Source organism: Lontra canadensis, unplaced genomic scaffold (genome assembly GCF_010015895.1).
Source record: "Lontra canadensis isolate GAN:19392208 unplaced genomic scaffold, GSC_riverotter_1.0 scaffold105, whole genome shotgun sequence".
Lineage (NCBI taxonomy): Eukaryota > Metazoa > Chordata > Mammalia > Carnivora > Mustelidae > Lontra > Lontra canadensis.
In genome coordinates this window covers 601,985-617,977 of record NW_022631099.1, presented here as the reverse complement: position 1 = coordinate 617,977, position 15,993 = coordinate 601,985, and the positions used below count along the sequence as shown (strand labels likewise).

The 15,993-nt window shown below is 49.2% G+C and overlaps 1 protein-coding gene across 4 annotated transcripts in view; it reads left to right on the top strand.

Moving 5' to 3' along the window:
• Positions 1-15,993, top strand: part of EYA2 (EYA transcriptional coactivator and phosphatase 2) — a 269,733-nt gene extending 253,740 nt beyond the window's left edge. For all 4 annotated transcript variants that reach the window (XM_032838579.1, XM_032838580.1, XM_032838582.1 and 1 more), the window contains exons 15-16: positions 8,560-8,660; positions 15,845-15,993. In XM_032838579.1, the coding sequence (XP_032694470.1) occupies positions 8,560-8,660; positions 15,845-15,925 (182 nt within the window). In that variant the 3' untranslated portion in view covers positions 15,926-15,993. The remainder of the gene's footprint in view (positions 1-8,559; positions 8,661-15,844) is intronic.

Below are 15,993 nucleotides of genomic sequence, written 5' to 3'. Positions count from 1 at the left end.
TTCCTGACTTATTAATTTTAGCCATTCTGACTGGTGTGAGGTGGTATCTCATTGTGGTTTTGATTTGTGTTTCCCTGATGCTGTGATCGCTTCGGTAGCACATATACTAAAATTGTATTTCCCTGATGCTGAGTGATGTTAAGCACTTTCTCATGTGTCTGTTGGCCATTTGGATGTCTTCTTTGCAGAAATATCTGTTCATGTCTTCTGCCCATTTCTTGATTGGATTATTTGGTCCTTGAGTGTTGAGTTTAATTCTTAAATATTTTGGATACTAACCCTTTATCTGACATGTTATTTGCAAATATTTTCTCTCATTCTGTCTGTTGTCTTTTGGTCTTATTGACTATTTCATTTGCTGTGCAAAAGCTTTTGATCTTGATGAAGTTCAAATAGTTCATGTTCACCCTTGCTTCCCTTGCCTTTGGCGATGTTTCTAGGAAGAAGTTGTTGCACGCGAGGTCGAAGAGCTTGCTGCCTGTGTTCTCCTCAAGGATGTTGATGGATTCCTGTCTCACATTGAGGTCCTTCATCCATTTTGAGTCTATTTGTGTGCGTGCTGTAAGGAAATGGTCCAGTTTCATTCTTCTGCATGTGGCTGTCCAATTTTCCCGACACTCTTTGTTGAAGAGACTGTCATTTTACCGTTGGACATTCTTTTCTGCTTTGTCAAAGATGAGTTGACCACAGTGTTGAGGATCCATTTCTGAATTCTCTGTTTTGTTCATTGATCTGTGTGTCTGTTTTTGTGCCAGTAGCATACCGGCCAGTACAATCTTGATGATGACAGCTTCATAATACAGCTTGAAGTCGGAACTGTGATGACACTAACTTTGGCTTTCTTTTTCAACAGTCCTCTGGCTATTCAGGGTCTTTTCTGGTTCCATATAAATTTCCATTTATACGGAAATGTTCCATTTCAAAAGAAATGTTCCATTTCTTTGAAAAAATTGATGGTATTTTGATAGGGATTGCATTAAATGTGTAGATTGCTTTAGGTAGCATAGACATCTTAACAATGTTTGTTCTTCCAATCCATGAGCGTGGAACGTTTTTCCATTTCTTTGTATCTTCCTCAATTTCTTTTATGAGTATTCTATAGTTTTCTGAGAACAGATTCTTTGCCTCTTTTGTTAGATTTGTTCCTAGGTATCTTACGGTTTGCGGTGCAATTATAAATGGGATTGACTCCTTAATTTCTCTTTCTTCTGTCTCGTTGTTGGTGTATAGAAATGCAACTGATTTCCGTGCATTGATTTTATATCCTGACACTTCAGTGAATTCCCATATGAATTTTAGCAGTTTTGGGGTGGGGTCTTTTGAGTTTTCCACATAAAGTATCATATCTGCAAAGAATGAGAGTTTGACCTCTAACTTTGCTGATTTGGATGCCTTTTATTTCTTTTTGTTGTCTGATTGCTAAGGGGAGGACTTCTAGTACTATGTTGAATAGCTGTGGTGATAGTGGTCATCCCTGCCAAGTACCTGACCTTAGGGGGAAAGCTCTCAGTTTCTCCCACTTTGAGAATGATATTTGCTGTGGGTTTTCATAGACGGCTTTGATGATATTGAGGTATGAACCCTCCATCCCTGCACTGTGAAGAGTTTGATCATGAAAGGATGCTGTACTTTGTCAAATCTTTTTCAGCATCTACTGAGAGGATCATATGGTTCTTGTTCTTTCTTTTATTAATGTATCAGATTGATTGATTTGCAGATGGTGAACCAACCTTGCAGCCCAAGAATAAATCCCATGTGGTCGTGGTGAATAATCCTTTTAATGTACTGTTGGATCCTATTGGCTAGTATTTTGGTGAGAATTTTTGCATCCATGTTCATCAAGGATATTAGTCTGTAATTCTCCTTTTTTGATGGGGAATTTGTCTGGTTTTGGGATCAAGGTAATGCTGGCTTCATAAAATGAGTTTGGAGCTTTTCCTCCCATTTCTATTTTTTTGGAACAGTTTCAGGAGAAGAGGTACTAATTCTTTTTAAAATGTTTTGTAGAATTCCCCTGGGAAGCCATCTGCCCTGAACTCTTGTTTGTTGGGAGATTTTTGATGACTGCTTCAATCTCCTTACCGGTTATGGGTCTGTTCAGGCTTTCTATTTCTTCCTGGTTCAGTTTTGGTAGTTTATACATCTCTAGGAATGCATCCATTTCTTCCAGATTGTCAAATTTGCTGGCGTATAGTTGCTCATAATATGTTCTTATAATTTTTTGCATTTCTTTGGTGTTGGTTGTGATCTCTCCTCTTTCATTCATGAGTCTATTAATTTGGGTCCTTTCTCTCTTCTTTTTGACAAGTCTGGCCAGGGGTTTATCTATCTTATGAATTCTTTCAAAGAACCAGCTCCTAGTTTCATTGATTTGTTCTACTGTTCTTTTGGTTTCTATTTCATTGATTTCTGCTCTGATCTTTATTATTTCTCTTCTCCTCCTGGGTTTAGGCTTTCTTTGCTGTTCTTTCTCCTGCTCCTTTAGGGGTAGGGTTAGGTTATGTACTTGAGACCTTTCTAGTTTCTTAAGAAAGGCTTGTATCACTATATACTTTCTTCTCAGGACCACCATTGCTGTGTCCCACAGATTTTGAACAGTTGTGTTTTCATTTTTTTCCATGCGTTTTTTCCAATTCTTCTTTAATTTCCTGGTTGACCCATTCATTCTTTAGTAGGATGCTCTTTAGCCTCCATGTATTTGAGTTCTTTCCAACTTTCCTCTTGTGATTGAGTTCTAGCTTCAGAGCATTGTTGTCTGAAAATATGCAGGAAATGATCCCAGTCTTTTGGTACCAGTTGAGACCTGATTTGTGATCAGGATGTGATCTATTCTGGAGAATGTTCCATGTGCACTAGAGAAGAATGTGTATCCTGTTGTTTTGGGATGGAATGTTCTGAATATATCTATGATTTGCCTCTGGTCCAGTGTGTCATTTAAGGCCTTTATTTCCTTGTTGATCTTTTGCTTGGATGATCTGTTCATTTCAGTGGGGGGATGTTAAAGTCCCCTACTATTATTGTATTATTGATGATGTGTCTGATTTTGTTATTAATTGGTTTATATAGTTGGCTGCTCCCATGTTAGGGGCATAGATACTTAAAATTGTTAAATCTTCTTGTTGGACAGAGCCTTTAAGTATGAAAAAGTGTCCTTCCTCATCTCTTATTATAGTCTTTGGCTTAACATCTAATTGATCTAAGGATTGCCACCCCAGCTTTCTTTTGATATCCATTAGCATGGTAAATTGTTTTCCACCCCCTCACTTTAAATGTGGAGGTGTCTTTGGGTCTAAAGTGAGTTTCTTGCAGACAGCATATTGATGGGTTTTGGCTTTTTATCCATTCTGATACGCTGAGCCTTTTGATTGGGGCATTTAGCCCATTTACATTCAGGGTAACTATTGAAAGATATTAATTTAGTGCCATTGTATTGCCTGTAAGGTGACTGTTACTGTATATTGTCTCTGCTCCTTTCTTGTCTACTACTTTCACGCTCTCTCTTTCCTTAGAGGACCCCTTTCAATATTTCCTGTAGGACTGGTTTGGTGTTTGCAAATTCTTCTAATTTTTGTTTGTCCCGCAAGCTTTTTCTCTCTCCTTCTATTTTCAATGATAGCCGAGCTGGATATAGTATTCTTGGCTGCATATTTTTTTTCATTTAGTGCTCTGAATATGTCATGCCAGCCCTTCCTGGCCCACCAGGTCTCTGTGGATAGGTCTGCTGCCAGTCTAATACTTCTACTATTGTATGTTACAGACTTCTTGTCCTGAGCTGCTTTCAGGATTTTCTCTTTGTCATTAAGACTAGTAAGTTTTACTATTAGATGACGGGGTGTAGACCTATTTTTACTGATTTTGAGAGGGGATTCTGTGTGCCTCCTGGATTTTGATGCTTGTTCCCTTTGCCAAATTAGGGAAATTCTGTACTATAATTTGCTCCAATATACCTTCTGCCCCTCTCTCTCTTTCTTCTTCTTCTTCTTCTGGGATCCCAATTATTCTAATATTGTTTCATCTTATGGTATCACTTGTCTCTCAAATTCTCCCATCGTGGTCCAGGAGTTGTTTTGTCTCTCCTTTGCTCAGCTTCATTATTCTCTGCCATTTGGTCTTCTATATCACTAATTCTCTCTCCTGCCTCATTTATCCTAGCAGTAAGAGCCTCCATTTTTTATTGTACCTCATTAATACCTTTTTTTATTTCAGCTTGGTTAGATTTTAGTTCTTTTATTTCTCTGGAAAGGGATTTTATTTCTCCAGACAGGGTTTCTCTGATATCTTCCATGCCTTTTTTGAGCCCAGCTAGCACCTTGAGAATTGTCATTCTGAACTCTAGATCTGACATATTACCAACGTCTGTATTGATTAGGTCCCTAGTCTTTGGTACTGCCTCTTGTTTGTTTGTTTGTTTTTGGTGGTGAGTTTTAATGCTTTGCCATTTTATCCAGATAAGAATAGATGAATGAGAGAACAAAATACTAAAAGGGTAGCTGTGACCCCAGAAAACAAAATACTAAAAGGGTAGCAGTGACCCCAGAAAAATATACACTAACCAAATCAGAAGAGACCTGAAACCAGGGGGAGAAGAAAGGGGGAAACAAAAACAAACAAAATATACCCGCACACATACATGTATATATTTTAGACTGGTGAATAGAACAGAGCCACACACTCGATTTGGGGTGCATTTTGGTCTGTTAGAAGAAACAACATCCCAAATTTTTAAAGAAAGAAAAACTTATATATATACAAAAGTACGGGTAAACATGAAGGGATGGAATATGACTGTAAAGATCAAAATTTTAAAGGATTCTAAAAAAGAATTGATAAGTTGATTGAAAAAAGAAAAAAAGGAAACAGTGTGATCAGGCTGGAGACTAGAACAAAGCCATGTGCTACATTTAGGGTATATTTTAATCTGTTAGAAGAAATTGTTTCCCAAATTTTTAAAGAAAAAAAAACTATATGTATACAAAAAATAAGGTTAAATACAATGAAGGGATAAAACAGGACTATAACAATAAAAATTTTAAAAGATTTTTTAAAGGTATTGATAAAATAGTTTTAAAATATTAAAATGGGAAATAGAAAAAATTTAAAAACATAGAATAAGAAAAAATAAAATTTTAAAAATTTAACTTTGGAAGGCGAAAGGATCATGGGGAAAAAGCTATGAATTCTATGCGTTGCTTTCCCCTAGCTCTGGAGTTCCACAGTTCTCCTTGATCAGTGAGCTTGGTCTCAGCTGGATGTTCTTGCTGATCTTCTGGGGGAGGGGCATGTTGTAGTGATTCTGAACTGTCTTTGCCTGAGGAGGAATTGCACCGCCCCTGCCAGGGGCCGGGCTAAGTAATCTGCTCGGGTTCTCGGGTTCATGCCGGGGAGCTTTTGTTCTCTGAAGGCTTTCTGTAGAGCTCTGGAGGACAGGAATGAAGATGGCGGCCTCCCAGTCTCTGGCCCGGAGGAGCTGAGAGCTGGGGGCCCCACTCCTCAGTGCGCCCTCGGAGAAAAGCGGTCAATCACTCCCATCTCTCTGGTCTCCGGCCACGCTCCGAACTCCCCTGGCCTGTGACTGAGTGTTTCTCACTCTGGTGCACGGCCCCGTTTGGAGTCTCCAAACCCAGCCCATTTCTGCCACGCTGCTCTTCCAGCAGAGGAAGGTGGGTCTCCCCAGATCTGCCACTTGTGGGGTTCCTGCTCGAACACTGACCCAACTGCGCTTCAGATCATGGTTAAGTAACCCCGAGCTGAGAGCCCCCTCCTTGTCTCCGCCTCTGCAGCTGGCTTCCCCATTCCAATAACTTGCAGCTCCGCTACAGACACCCCTGGTCTTTCTGTGACCCCACGGGACCTGAGACCACTGTCCCCACGAGGGCTCCACCCTCCACACCTTAGCCCCTAGAGTGACATCCCTCAGTGGAGCAGACTTCTAAAATTTTCAGTTTTATGCTCCGCTGCTCAACCACTTGCCGGGAGCCGGCCCCTGCCCCTGCCCCTGCGGTCTGTCTTCCCATATGTCACCTTGAATTCATTTCTCTCCCTGTCCTACCTTCCAGAAGGTGGTTGCTTAGAATTGTTGCTATTCTTTGCTTCGATCTCCTATTGAGTTCGTAGGTGTTCAAGATGGTCTGATAGCTATTTAGCAGAATTCCTGGGACCCAACGAAATTTAGGTCTCCTACTCCTCTGTCATCTTGGATTCTCGATCTAGTGTTGTTTTTTTTTTTTTAAAGATTTTATTTATTTATTTGACACAGAGAGATCACAAGTAGGCAGAGAGAGAGGGGGAAGCAGGCTCCTCGCTGAGCAGAGAGCCCGATGCGGGGCTCGATCCCAGGACCCCAAGATCACGACCTGAGCCGAAGGCAGAGGCCAACCCACTGAGCCACCCAGGTGCCCCTAGTGTTCTTTTTAATATAGTGATTCTATTCTGTATTTTTAAATGAATTCATTTCAGTAAAAATAGAAGTGGGAGTTGTTTTTTAAGATTACATAACAGGAGTTCCCAGATTTGGTCACAATGGTGAGGGTAATCCTGGAATGTTTGAGACACTCTTGTCCAGGACGACATGTCTCATGACCTGACTCATGAACAGAGGATCCATTCAGTGGCCAGACGAGTATGGAAAACCCACAATGAACATGAACAGGCCAAAGACTCCATTCAGTCCTATGATAAAAGTTTTAAAGCAAAGTTTCATTTAACAGCACCTTTCTTCTGTAGATCTTGCAAGAAAGGAATCCGTAACCCAGGCACCTCTAAAATTTCCATTCAGCCCATTGATTCTGCCATCAGGGACATGTTAGAGCAACTTCCTTCCCACTTGGGGAACCTGAAGGTCAACACACTGAGGGTAATCAGAGTTGAGACTGCATAGAAATTTGGCCTCCGGCTCCCGGTTTTAACTTTAAAAGCATCACTTTTTTCAGTGGTCAGTTTTCTGCTCTGATAAGGCCGCATAACATTCAGGGGCTGACGGTATTTATTTCTCACTCGCGCGTTTGGGGAACCCGCTGCGGCTCCCCTGGGACCGCATCCAGGTCCTGGTCTGTTCGGTGTATCCTCTCACCCTGGGACCCTCACTCACTGCGGCCATCAGGGAGGGACACATTCTTCTCCTGACAGATGGGAGAAGTGAAGGGAGCCAAGCCACACCACCCACCCACACTTCCGTGGCCGGTCTCTAGCCGTGCAGCATCGGTCAAAGCAAGTCACGTGGCCAACTCAGTATCAGAGCGTGAGGAGTAGACTCCACCTCCTGTAGCAAAAGGCTTGGCAAAGTGGTGATGTAATTCTGCTCCCTCGGAAGACCGGATTCACAGCTCTGACGCGGTCAGGGCTCCCACGGAGGGAGGAAGGGTCCCAGCAGGGCTGAGTCCTACCTAGAGCAGCAGAACAGAGTAGCCCAGAGCTCAAGCAACTGGCACAGCCGAGGTTCGAATCCCAGCTCTGTGCTTGCTAGCCGGGCGACCCAGGTAAGTGGTTTCTCGGTCTGTAAAAACAGGTCAAAATCCCCGTAAGTGTCTGACGCAAGGGGGTAGTACATGTTCCCAGCAGAGCACAAGTGCTCACAGATAAGAGCTGTGTTATTATTGTGACTACTGTCGATACTCCCCCTCTGCTCTTCTTCAGGGCCCTCCGCCAGCCTCAGTTTCTTTATCTCTAAAATGGGCATTCTGTTCATTGCAATTCCGTAAGGACTGCCAGGATGACGGTAAATGGATAACCTCATTCAGTACTTCCCAACAGAGTGCGGAAGCATTTTGCCTCCCGGGAGATCTCTGGCAACATCTGGAGACATTGTTTTATTTTTCACCTGCAGGAGGTATTACAGGCATCTCCCGGGTGGAGACCAGGGACGCCCCCTTCCTATCCCCCAGGATCAGGGCAGCCCCCTCGGCAAAGCCCCATCCTGCCCCACGTGCCAGGAACGCCGTGGATGAGGACTTCTGATGTGGGTACAGTGGGTACAGTGCTCAGCAGCGCACCTCGCAGGCGGTAGAGCCGGGGAGCGACTGCTACTTCTGGCACTGCTGTTTGCCTTTTTGTCGCTACACTTGCTGCCCCGACCACCGGGAGAGCTAAGATCTGAATCCAGATCTGGACTAACACTGCTGCCCACCCACCTGGCAAGAAGGCAGATACGAAGGGGTGGTCATCCTCGGGGCAGTCGTCCTCGGGGAGCAAGGAAAGAACTGGGCAGGGGAACCACCCTGAGGGCCAAGTCTGTCACCAGGCTGCCACTTGGACGCCTCAGTCACGTCGCCTGATGTCCTCCGCTGTGAAGTGGGTTGGGTGCCCTGCACCAGCCGGCCGTGTAGACTCTGGAACCTGCTTCGAGCCTCGGCACCCCCTCTTCTGTGTCACCCTGGGCAGGCCACTGAACCTCTCTGTGCGGTCACCCCTCATGCGGGGATGGTGACCAGGCGCATACTGCTTGAGGACCACCCGATCAGTGCTTGGCCCTCAGGCAGACGGCTGCTCCCAGCAAGCTCCTGGGTTGCGGTACGGGGTCCCTGCGAGCCTCATCTTGTCTTTCTCCCCTTCTTGCGTGCACAGGGAAGGAGAGCTGTTTCGAGAGGATAATGCAGCGATTTGGCAGAAAAGCCGTCTACATTGTCATCGGTGATGGCGTGGAAGAGGAGCAGGGGGCGAAGAAGGTACTCTGTCCGTCTGTCCATCTTTCACGCTGTGCTGCTTCTCCCCTGGAGACAGGCTCGTGGTTCTCCTGGGCTCTCCCAGGATTCCCTACCCCCCACCCAGCGCTGGCTGGGTCCCCTCCTTCCCAGGCTCTTAGCTTCCCCGTCCCTTCCCATTTGCAATTGCAGAAACATCCTGAGCAATTTCCTTCTGCAAATCCCCTCGGTGCCTCTGGCTGCCCCCCCACTAGTAGCCCTGGATTTTTTCTAGGACAACTGCTCAGGAGCCCGGAGACACTCTGTCAGGCAGAGTGGGGGGGCTGGTGCACGTGTGCACGCTTTATTTCATACTTACTGATCATATGTTCCAGGAACCCTTCCCAGTTAATAAAGACAGCATTAAGCTAATGAGAAAGAAAATCCTGCATTTGTGATCTTGGGCCCAGGAGGAGAGGGGCAGGGGTTCCTGTGGCCTCAGCTCTGCTCTTGGAAAAGAAACAGCTGCCAAAGTCCTGGGTCTGGACCTGTCAACAGCATCCCAGAGGGGCTGCCACCCCCCACCCAGAGGCCTGGGAAGTGGATTGTTAATGTCACAGAGCTTAATTGGGAGGACCTGGTTTCCCCCTGCCCTCCCCCAGCAACAAATTCCAGGGAAATGCAGAAATGTTTAGAGTCTCAGTGGACAAAGCCTAAAAAAAGAGGGAAGGCCCCAAGGGTCCTAGGAGAGGGCCTGGGGGCAGAGCTAAAGGCCTTGCCACCTGCAAGGTTCCTCCCCTTCCCAGCTCCCGCAGACTCCGCCTTTAGGCCTCACACTCCAGCAGGACCACAGAGGGAAGAATTCCCTGACCAGCTACCACTCTGGCCTTCCAGTGACACAGGCCTGTCCGGAACTCCCTCTGCAGCTGTCCATGGTCTTTGTTCGGGGCCTTTCTGACTGGGGTCTTCATCACAGACACTGCAGCTCGTGGATAAGCTCTGTTAGCTGAGCATCTCCTGTGTGCCAGCTGCTAGAGCCCGTGCTGGGGAGCCTGCCGGGAGCAGGAAGGTCAGGCTCTCACCCCTCACTCAGCTCCAGCCTGGAGCAAGTGGTAGACACAAGAGGATAACATGTGTAAGGTGGTGACCAGAGCTTCAGAGAAAAAGCAGGGACTAGGGACAGATGGGACTGTGGGGGTGGGGCAGGTGGCCAGTGGACACAGTGGTCAAGGTAGGCCTCGCTGCCAGGTGACATATGAGCAAAGAGAGGAGGAGAGGAAGTGAGCCAAGGAGATATCAGAAGGAAGGCAGTCCCAGAGAGGAACCAAGAGATTCCAAGGGCTGGAGGCTGGAGCTTTGTGCCAGCCTGGTCACGGCCGTGGGCTGCAGGGGTGGGGAGTGCCAGGAGGAGAGGTCCCAGAGGAACCTGAGCACTTTTTCAAACATATTTAACTTTAAAAATGAATTAATTAATTGGGACACCTGAGTGGTTCAGTTGGTTAAGCGGCTGCCTTCAGCCCTGGTCATGATCCCAGCATCCTGGGATCGAGTCTCACATCGAGCTCCTTGCTCAGCAGGGAGCTTGCTTCTCCCTCTGCCTCTGCCTGCCACTCTGCCTGCCTGTGCTCTCTCTCAAGCTGACAAATAAGTAAATCTTTAAAAACAAAACCAAAAAATGAATTGATTTAGCGAGAAAAATATTAAGTAAATAATTGTCATAGAGGTGATACACTAGGACTGTCCAAGGCAGTAGCAGGAATTACACGAATTACCACGAATTACTGGTGTTCCAGAAACACCATGCCAGGTCAAGAGCACCGTCTGTGTGATGAGACTAGCCCCTGCCAGGGGCTCTAGAGCCCCCTCTCCAAGTTGAGCTCTAACTCCGAACTCTGCCCTCAACCTGGGACAGCCATCAGAATAAAGCTTTGCTTCAAGCACAGTTGGCCTGGAGAACCAGCCTAGGCCTGCGGCCCCTGGCTCCCCTGCCCTGCCCTCTGGCCCTTGCCCAGACAGGGACAGGGACCTCAGTGGAGCAGCCACTGAGATGCTCCTGCCTTCTCACAACTGGAAAGAGTTTGTTAGGGCAACATAGGAAATGTTTTGAAATGACCCCCTTACTCCGCTGAAATGAAATACGAATGGTCATGGGCACTATAACCACAATGACCAAGAGGTCAAGATCGAATGGTATTATCAAAGAGAAATAAAGGGAAAGTTATTGACATTCACAGTAATGTGCGCTTCAACATGTAAGTGGGCACAAAATCCCAGGGCTTGGACCCAAGCGTGCCGTGCCCGTGAGCCAGCCAACACGGGGGACCCAGGTGTGCGGTCTTGGCCACTCGGGAGCCACGTGAGGGGCTGCGGCCCTAACCTGATCTCTCCAAACTGCTAAGACACTCGTGGAGAGATTCGGAATAAAAAAAATACAGACTTCCCTTGCTTTACACAGTAGTTGCCCTCCTAGAAACGCAGGTTTTAATAAAAGCATGGAAAGGATACTCTAGATTTCTACATGATGGCTCCAGTGCTAAGAGCCGAGGCTCGGGTTATTACATCAGGTTTGTACATACTTATCTGACTGGACATTCGAAAATCAGGTCCCAGGTCTATGAGATGAGGCAGGACCCCACTGGCACTGCCCCCCAAATCATCAGGAGTCCAAATTCATACCTCTAGAAATTTCCACAGTGACCCCTGGGGGGGCAGGCTTTTTCTCCTTTGAGAACAGCTAGTCTCGACTGGCCTTACTGTACCAACTGGCCACCTCCCTGGCCTCACCCTCCCGCCAGCCCAGCTCCCACAGACAGATGCGACCAGGGGCGCACGTGCAACCCTAAATGCTAGCTCTGCCGTCTGGGCCTGTGTGGCCTTCAGCACATGACGCCCCCTCTCCGAGCAGCCCTTCCTCATCTGTCACAGCTGCCGGGAACAGGCACCCAGGGCTGAGTAGAGGAACCCTGCGGGGTGAGTCCCCAGCAGCCCGAGCCTCCGTCTTGCTTCCCGGGATGGTGGGGCGGGAGGGGCGGGATAACACAGCCTTCGGAAGCGGAGGAGCTTCGGTCTCCGGTAGAACCAGTGGAGAAAGAAAATATGCTAATTTGCACATAAGGTGAGAACTCACCCACATCTCGTTTGCTCAGAGCCCACAGGAGACGCTTGTGACCGAGACAGGTGGAGGGGTGGAGAGGATGGTCTCCAGCAGGGCGGGGGGGGGGGGGGGGCGGTTCTCAGCAGGGCCAGCGCCACCCAGGTTCTGTGGAACGGGGCTGGGGTGGCCAGAGACGCTGGACGGCAGTTTGAACAGCAGAGAGAGCGGGCTCTCCTGTCTCCCATAAGACACATGAGCTCCAGCACCGGGGACCCAGGCTCCCTCCGTCTTATTGCTCTGCCTGTCCCAGGACTGCTCTCTGGCCACGGCCCCCCCCCCCATCTGCACGGCGGCCCTGCAATGGAAAGGGGGAGGCTGCGGCATCCCTAAGGGTACAGGGGATACTGGTGGATGGCACTGCTGCTCAGATCCCAGTGGTCAGTTCTGGGTCACATTATCACACCTTATGACGGTGCTAGCTGGGAGATGTCGCCTTTATTCTCATCCACCGTTAGGAAAAATGGGGCTAGGAAAAATGGGGCTGCTTCTGAGGGGGGGGGCAGCTGGGGGATCTCCATCACAGCTGGCATGTGGCAGGGTGGTCACTGGCACCTAGGGGCACCTGACCTAACCACAGGCCCAGACCCCTCCTCTTGACTAGTGCCGTCATGGTTTTAGTGAATCCTCAAACCCCCTGCAGAGCTGGTATCATCTGCTTCATTTTATAGAGGCTGCGTTTGAGACTCAGGTTCGTTAACCTACCTCAGGTCACACAGCTATACCTGCAAACTAATGTGTGTTTTGCTCCAAATAGCAAGCAGGCAGGAGGTGGACCTAGGAGTTTCAAACACTCTGTCCCCACCCCTGAGCTGGTCAGACAAGAGAGGGAGTCCACCAGAGAAGACCAGGGCGCACCATACACCCCCATACACTGGCCTCCCCTGAAAACCTCCACAACCATCTGAAGCAGCAGCCCCAGCCCATTAGCGAGAAACGCTGTGCACCGGCCGCTCTCCCCACCTGATGGATGGGAGTCATTAGGCCAGGATGCCAGACACCTGAGCTGCGTGAAATACGGCGACAGGACCAGGGGCTGGGACTGTCGGGGCTGACAGTGTTGTTAATATCTCCATTTTAGTGGGTCATTTGTCCCCACCTCTCCGCAAGTGATAAATCCACCTGTGCTCTAGGCCTGGGATAGAGGTTCTCTTCTACCTTTGCTCACTTCTTCCCAGAAAAATGAATTACACTCTTTAAAGGGGGACAGGATTGGCCGGGCAGGAACCAAAATCCATCTTTGCAGAGACAGGAAGGTTTGGCTGGGTGAGGAGAGGGTGAGGGAGCTGGGGGAGCCGGAAGGCATTAAAGAAATGGCATCTGTTGCCCGTGATGGATAGTATGCGGCTTCTTTTGAGTGAAAGAGAAAAAGATGTGTTTGCTGAGAACTATGAGAAGTCTGCCTTCCTTCTCATCCCCCCTCCCTTCCTCTTCATTCCTTCCCTGTGTGTTTCTTGAGCACCTACTATGTGCCAGGAACCATGCTATGCTGCAGTGAACATGACATTCCAAGCTCTGGCTTCAGGGCCTTTGCACTTGCTTTGTCTTCTGCCTCGATTATCTCCCCCCAAGGTTTACACCTCCTTCTTGCCTTCTGCAGCCTGCTTAACTGTCACCCCCTAGAGAGGCCTTCCCAGACCCCAACTATCAGAATAGTCGCCCTCCCCCAGCTGCTTTCTGCCCTGCCTCCCTGCTCTGTTGCCTTCATAGCGCTCACCACAACACAAAACCACCCTGTTCATTTCGTACCTGTGGATTTCCTCTGTGACTCCAGTGGGGACCCTGTGTGTGCGTGCCAGCTGTGCAGGAGGCCCCCACCCCAAGCACACGGCAGGGGACCTTCAGACACAGTCCCTGCCCTCTGGATCATCTCCCCATCTCAAGATCCCTCGTTTAATCGCGGCCACCAAATCCCTTTATTCACAGGTTCTAGGGATCCACTGGACATCTTTAGGGGCTATTATTCTGCCTACCACAGAGCAGAAAGGTGAAGATGAACGATGATATAAAGAGTTGGCAGAGCAGTAAGTGCAGAGCTCCCAGAAGCAGAAAAGAATTTGATGTGCTCCACGAGCCAAAAGGATGCCTGTATAGTTGCTATATGGACATGGCACCTCACAGGGCAGAATTCCAGGCATCCAAATATTCATCAAGCGCCATCTGCTCACTCAGTAAATAATTTAAGGCCAATGACTGTCTTGTGGAGGCTCCGTATCTTTTAGCTGCAGGTAGCAAAAAGCCTATGTAATGGTGAGTTAAACACTTGCTACTCAGTAAGATTCGAAACAGTTGTGCCCTAGGTTGTTGCCGTGGGTCAGAAATTCACCAAGCATCACTTCCTATCATTTCACTCTACCTTTCTAACCATCTCCGGCATTTTCTGATTTATTGTCTCGTGACCTCAAAATGGCTACCACAGCTCCAGGCATCACATGGTAACGTGACCGAATCCAAATAGGAAGGAAAGTAAGGAGGAAGCAGTTCTCTCCTCAGGTGCCTCCCTTTAATCCTAGAGGAAAACCTTTCCCAGAATCCCTTCCCCACCTTCCTCACTGGCTTCGGTGGATCCCAAGTCAAGAGGGATACAGGACTAGGGCTCCTGAGTGGCTCATTCAGTTAAGCGTCTGCCTTCAGCTCAGGTCATGATCTCTGGGTCCTGGGATCGAGCCCCACATCAGGCTCCCTGTTCAGTGGGGAGTCTGCTTCTCCCTCTGCCCCCCACTCATTCCCTCCATCTCTCTCTCCAAATAAACAAAATCTGTAAAAAAAAAAAAAGGTTGGGGGAACAGGACAAGTCCCTGGCAGACAAGGCTGGGGTTGTCACAGCTTGCTTAGACAGTCATAGCTCATCCTCTAGATGTGGGCACAGCACTGCCAAATTCTGAGTTATGGAAGCAAGAAAGAAGAGAGTGGTACCGGGTAGGCAAGAACTTCAGCCAGTGATTAAATTTTCCAGTGATAAAAATGCAGTCAGTTGTCTTCTCGGGAGCCTGACATGACCTCTCTGGGGCTCAGTGTCCTCATCCGTGAGATAAGACAGAGTGCCTCCCTGAGCATCCGGGACCAGGTTACACGAGGTCGTGTGTGTGGCCCAGAACACGCACGCTCACCCAGCGTTAGTGACTGTGGGATGACCGTGACTGTGAGGGCAGTTCGTTCTGGCGAGCGGCAATTTAACTCTGGTTACATCAATTCTCTTCTTTCTCACTCTCGTGCCCACTTGGAAAAGGTGCTCGTGTTTTTGTCTGGGCAGTTCGGTGAGCTAGAAAACAAAGCACTAGCCCAGGGTCTGGCTCCGGAACAGTGGCCCTAAGACACTATTATCTGAGACACTGGGTGGCACAGGCTGACACTGTGGGATCCAAACCCTGCATCGTGACACCGAGGGACTCACTAGCCAGCCTCCCCCCACCCCCAGCCCTGCACACGGGCACACGCACCCCACGCAACAGTATTCCTCGCCCTTGCGACCTCGTGTGCCTCGATGTAATCACAGTAGCCGCCCTGAGCGTGCCAGGCACCAGGAAGAGCCACAGCCGCTGTGGGCGGCAAATAGGACGCCCGGTGCCCGGGCAGGAAGACCAGCCGCCGCCCCGTCCGCCGCGCCTGCCTGTGCAGCCCGGGCTGGGACGGGCTCCGGCCACTGGGAGACGAGCAAATGGCAGGGACAGGCGCCAGCCGCAGGAGCCCCCAGCTGAGACTTTCTTCTCCAGGTGGCAGGATCCAGGACAACGTTTTAAGAAGGAACGGCCGTCTCACTGCCGGATTCCCTCCCGGGTCAGCGCGCCACCTGTGCCCTGAGACCTTCCCAAAGATGGGGAGAGGGTCCACCCGTGTGCCAGGCTGCTCGGGATGAGCCGGGCCGCGCGGGCTGCGAGGGAAAGCACAACCGTGCGGCCCGACCGGGGGGCCACCGGCCAGTGTGTAAGGGGGGGGTGGGAGATGTCCCATGGTCCAGGAAACGCCCACAGGACACACAGCCTGCGGGGATTCGGCATCGGGCTCAGGCTCTGGGCGGGGGCACTGCGGGGGGCGCGGCGCGGGGCCCTAACCCCCCGGCTGGTGTTCTGTGTTGCAGCACAACATGCCCTTCTGGCGGATATCCTGCCACGCGGACCTGGAGGCGCTGCGGCACGCCCTGGAGCTGGAGTATTTATAGCGGAGCCGCCGCCCCGCCACCTGCCGTCGCCGGCGCATCCCACGCACCCACCCACGCCCTCGCCGTCC